The sequence below is a fragment of the Motacilla alba genome, chromosome 17, assembly GCF_015832195.1.
Source record: "Motacilla alba alba isolate MOTALB_02 chromosome 17, Motacilla_alba_V1.0_pri, whole genome shotgun sequence".
NCBI lineage: Eukaryota > Metazoa > Chordata > Aves > Passeriformes > Motacillidae > Motacilla > Motacilla alba.
Window position 1 is genome coordinate 9,676,413 of NC_052032.1, and position 5,169 is coordinate 9,681,581.

General features: G+C 49.9%; 1 protein-coding gene across 4 annotated transcripts; it reads right to left on the minus strand.

The window, feature by feature from the left end:
- Positions 1–195: 195 nt before the first annotated feature.
- On the minus strand, positions 196–4,645 carry PDCL (phosducin like). 4 transcript variants are annotated; one of them, XM_038156544.1, is made up of 5 exons: positions 4,554–4,645; positions 3,989–4,032; positions 3,513–3,687; positions 2,721–2,902; positions 196–1,850 (listed from the first exon to the last, which is right to left on the minus strand). In XM_038156544.1, the coding sequence occupies exons 3-5, from the start codon at positions 3,679–3,681 to the stop codon at positions 1,299–1,301; spliced, it is 903 nt and encodes a 300-aa protein (XP_038012472.1). In that variant the 5' UTR covers positions 3,682–3,687; positions 3,989–4,032; positions 4,554–4,645; the 3' UTR covers positions 196–1,298. The 4 variants fall into 4 exon arrangements, with proteins under 4 accessions (XP_038012472.1, XP_038012475.1, XP_038012474.1 ...); XM_038156547.1 differs by lacking the exon at positions 4,554–4,645 and adding an exon at positions 4,356–4,526; XM_038156546.1 differs by lacking the exon at positions 4,554–4,645 and adding an exon at positions 4,275–4,526.
- Positions 4,646–5,169: the final 524 nt, after the last annotated feature.

Here is a 5,169-nt window from a genome sequence, read left to right on the forward strand (position 1 = left end):
CCTGGATGTGAGTTACAGCTACTTTGATATTTTCCTTAAATGTGCTGATATCCACACTCCATGATTTAATTCCATATAACTTACATAGGTTTTTTTTCCTGCAATTCTCAGATGAAAAAAATAATCTCTCACCACATTTGAAAACCTGGATTTCTGCCAGTTTCCTTAAAACAGCTACAATCTGTGCCAACTCAGTCATTTTAAACTACAGATTATTTATTTTTCTGCTCATACTACTTTTTAAAACACAGTTCAAATAGATACAGTTAGAAATTCTTCTTTTTCTAGCCCAAGATCTATCCTTATTAAGATCCTATTAGGATCCACAGACACATTTGCAATTCTTCCCGGTGTTCCAAAGTGCTTTACATAAAAACTGCAATTAAATTTAATCATTAAACATGGCATTACATTGGGTCATGTATTTAGGTAATGACAGCCTACTTACTGCTACTGAAGGCAGACAGAAAAGAACTTTACCACCGATTTAGTAATTTTAGCATGGGATGAAATTCTGAGCTTATTCGAGTCCTAATTCTGCATTTTGCCAGCGAAATTCTCCTTGCTGCTGCTCAGCACACACGTTGGAGCTCCTTGCAGCAGGCAGCCTCTCTGAAGAGGCAGAGCTCATTTTCTGATCAAGTGACTACTACAAACTCCAAGGATGGGTTTTAGAACCCAAGAATGTATTAAGAGCTGTAATTGCATTTATGTCTCAGGGAAGGTTAAGGGAAGAAGAACTCTCTCCAGCTGGAAAGCAATTTTCAGGATGAAGCCAGGGGTTGTCGTGATTTGTAACTGAGAAAGGAACAAAAATTTAAGGCCAAGTGTTAGAACAAGATACTCCCAGGAAGGAGACTGCAAACTGTGGAATGGAACACGGGACCTCACACTTTGAACTGGTGCAGTTCAGCACCAAATTAGTAAGTCTTGAACATTAAAAACTCTTTTATTTGCAGCCTCAGTTCTTGTCTTAGGGAGTTGGTGGCCACATCTCAATTGAAACGTGCAAGGACGCTGAGACACTGCAACAGACAATTCCCTAAACTGACTGAATCGTGTTAGAACTTTGGGTTAAGTAAAACACATTTGAACTGCATAGAAATGAGACTGCTTTAGTTGTAAATATGGAATTAATTTAAGAAAATGTTAGGAATTTGTTGTTATTTTTAATGAGCAAAAGTCAAAGTGCATGAAGGGGAGGAATACATACCCACACGATGGAGGAGAGAGAACAATCCCTAGCACAAGAACATCCCACAGCACAACTACACCTACGGGCCCTTGGCATAAATGGCTCAGTCTATTTCCAGATCACTGTCTTCACTGTAACATGCAGATGGATTATGTATAGAAGTCAGGAGCAGTACGTCTTTTTCTGGCAGCAAGCCACATTCCTGCAGAAAAGCCTCCAGGTCTACAGCAAAAAAATCTTCTCCCAGCTGGTCAGTGATGCGCACGAAGTTGCCAATGAGCTCCCCTGCCTTGTAGACCAGCAGGGCTGGCAGGGCATTGTTAGTGAAGCGAGTGCTGGCACCAATGAGTGAGCTCTTCACTCTGCAGAATTTCACTGTTGGGTACTCAGCAGCCAGGCAGATCATGCAGCCATTCAGGGATTCAGTGCCAGGGATATCATCTTCATAAATATGGATCATGATCAGCGTGCTCTTATGCTCTTTGTCCACGGTGTCCAGAAATGCTTCCCCGCTGGTGATCTCAAACACCTGCTTGAATTGCTGCCCACTGTACAACTGCTGCCTCATCTCCTCCATCCGCTGCTTCCTGTAGCGCTGCAGGAATTCCTCATCATCCTCATCATTGTGGATCATGCTGTACTCCTGCAAAGTCATCTAAAAAACACACAGAGATTCCTGAAAAACATCTGCACCACTAGATGGGTCACTTACATAATGAGAACATGAATCAAGAGGATTAATGTGGGTCACTCATCTTTAATAACAGCAAAGTGCAGCCCACGGAGGCTCAAGCACCCCGTGTATTACACTCCATTCTGACCTAATTAGAAAGCATGTCCAGTGGGAACAGCGATTTCAGCCCTGGGTATTCCAGTTTCCACAAGCTGCACTAATAACACAAGTGGCTGCTCCCACTTTAATCCAGGTTAATGGTGGCCATGTGCTTTCACCGAGCTGGGAGCGCTGATTTGGAAACTGTGCCTGCCCTAAGATGAGCTTCTTTCTCATCAGCTTTTTATTTAGCTTTTCAGTTAATATTTTGTGGCGCCATTGTGCCTGTAGAATTGAAATTAACAGGATTTAATGTATTTTATATCTGTTCCCTTGTCTGCATCACTCAAGATACAGGAGAGCACAGCCAACTTTCATCATCTGAAGGCACAGATACATTTGCAAATGAGTAACTTCTCTGACTGCAACTCAGGGCTAGTTAACAGCCCAGCTGATTAAAACCTTTCACTACATGCAATGTCTTCAACTTCCGGAGCACAGAGTTGAAATACCTGCTTACTAAACACTGAATTAATAAGGGCTCCTAGTTTCAGGCAGGGGAGGCAGCATTCATAGTTTTGCTGTAAAACTCTTCATATTAATCCCCTGAAGTTGACTTGATCAACAAATGAGAAATCTGGAAAAAGTTTTTGAACTTCTTTGGTGTTGCAGCTAAGTCACTTAATTCTTATCACAGGCAAACAATACTGTTAAATACTCAAGTGGCATTTCAATGCCTTTGTGCCATCCTACCTTTCCATTGATTTTTTCCTGAAGCTCTTTCTGCTTCTGCTGATCAGCCTCGTCATCCAAGTGAGACCTGCAGGTCATGGACAGCTTCTTAATGAGCCTCTCCATCTCCCTGCGCTGCTCCTGCCGCTGCTCCGTCTCCAGCTGCTTAAATCTCCGCCAGTCATTGATCACTCCCTTGGGACCTGGAATTAAGTGTGGAGCCATTCCGGGGAAAAAAGACAATACAATTTTACCTACCGTTTACAACCAAGGAATAATTTGTAAATCAGTAAAACAGTGATCCGGCCATGAATGTTTTTGTAACTATGCAAACATTGAAATAAGTAATTTGCCATTTGCATGTCCCTGAGTTTCTATATTTTTTTTAATAAGAAGGCTATAATTTATTTAACTAGGCTACTCTTGTAATGGTCCCAATGATTGATGTCTGTGCTCTTGAAATAGAACCACCAGCCCACAAGAGTTCCCCTATTGTTAGCATGGCTTTCATCAGAACAAAAATAATCACATATTATCATCCAAATTGTACAAATCAGCCCTGTCTCAGCTTTCTATCCAAAACCCGACTGCCTCAGATATGATGCTGAATTTGAATTCTCTCATAGGAAAAGTCAAATATTAAAAAAGAACCGCTATTAAAAATAAGGTTAGATAACAGCCAGGAATTGATCACCCTCTGACTCAAATATTCATAAACCCAGGAATTTCATTTCAAAAAAGAGTTTTAGAAGAACACACAAAACTTCCAATCATCAAGGGATTTAGAAAAGAAGTACATTGATATGATGATACCTGTGTTGACAGCGCTGCCATCGCTGCTGAGCTCCACCTCGCCCACACTTTCAGGAATGCTTCTCTCCCCTTCTTTATCCTCCTTCTCACTGTCTTCATCCTCACCCTCACTGCTGCTGTAATAATACTGCAGCTTCTCACCAAGCAGTTTATCATCCGCAGTAGTCATTATGCTCTAAAAATAAAGTAACAAAAGAGAGGAAGCATTTCTGATCAAACACGCATCACAATGGTCCTTGATTTCCTCAGGGCAGTTTCTAATCCCAGGAGAACACAGCCCACTCTCAAACAGCCCTCGATGCAGTCAGTCACCTGGGTTAATTCTTAAGCCACAATTTAAAACTCAATTTGAAACCTCAGAGCCTCGATGGACAGCTTCATCAGGCCGATTCCCAGCTACTATTACTTGCATTATTTAACAATTTATTTGAGCTGAAAAACTATCAATGTAATTAAGCAAAATAAAGTGTTCTGACCTGTATTCCTTGCCAGCCTTTCAGAGACGAGCTTCTACCAAGACCTGGAAGAAGAAATTTTAATCAGGTAGCTGATGTGGGCTCACGCTCGATGGTGCAGGGGTCTCGCAGCCAGCCCAGGCCGTGTGTGTGACACAGCCCGGCTCCCGGTTTCCCTGCCCGCGGACCCAGCCCGGCTCCCGGGATTCCTGCCCGCGGACCCAGCCCGGCTCCCGGTTTCCCTGCCCGCGGACCCAGCCCGGCTCCGGTGTTCCTGCCGGACGCCGCAGGCTCCGCGGGAGCTAACCCCAGATTCAGCCGATTACAGCGCCAGATGGCCCGGGATTACCGGGACCGCCCCGCAGCGGGGCCGGGCCTGGGGCGGGACCTGGGGTCGGTCGGGGCCGGTGATGCCCGCGGGCCCCGAGCGAAGCGGCTCAGCTCCCCGCGCCCTCCCCGGGTCCCGCCGCCGCCCCTCGCCCGCCCGGGATTCCGCGGGGCCCGGGAGCACCGGCCCGAGCGGCGCTTCCCGAGCGGAGCGAAGCGGCCCCGCCGCCCCGGCCCGGGCCCGCTGCCGCCGCCGCACCGCTCCCGCCGCCTTCCGGGGCTGCTGCGCGGGGCACGGCGGGAAGGAGGCGGCCGGGGGAGGAGCCGGGCCCGGCCCCGCTGCAGGACCGCCCGCCCCGGCAACGGCACCGGCACCGGCACGGCGGGACCGCCCGCCCGCGAACGGTACCGGCACCGGCACAGCGGGACCGCCCGGCCCCGGAACGGCACCGGTACCGGACCAGCACGGCGGGACCGCCCGCCCCGGGAACGGCACCGGCACGGCGGGACCGCCCGCCCCCGGAACGGCACCGGCACGGCGGGACCGCCCGTCCAGGGAGCGGCACCGGCACCGGCACGGCGGGAACGCCCGCCCCGGGAACGGCACCGGCACAGCGGGACCGCCCGCCCCGGGAACGGCACCGGCAGCGGCACGGCGGAACCGCCCGTCCAGGGAGCGGCACCGGCACCGGCTCGGCGGGACCGCCCGGCCCGGGAACGGCACCGGCACCGGCACGGCGGGACCGCCCGCCCCCGGAACGGAACCGGCACCGGCCGGGCCCCCGGTCCCGTTCCCCCCAGCCCGGAGTGGCTCCGTTCCCTCCGCCCCCCCCCCCCCCGGAGCTCCCCAGCCCCCGGTGACGACAAACAGCCCG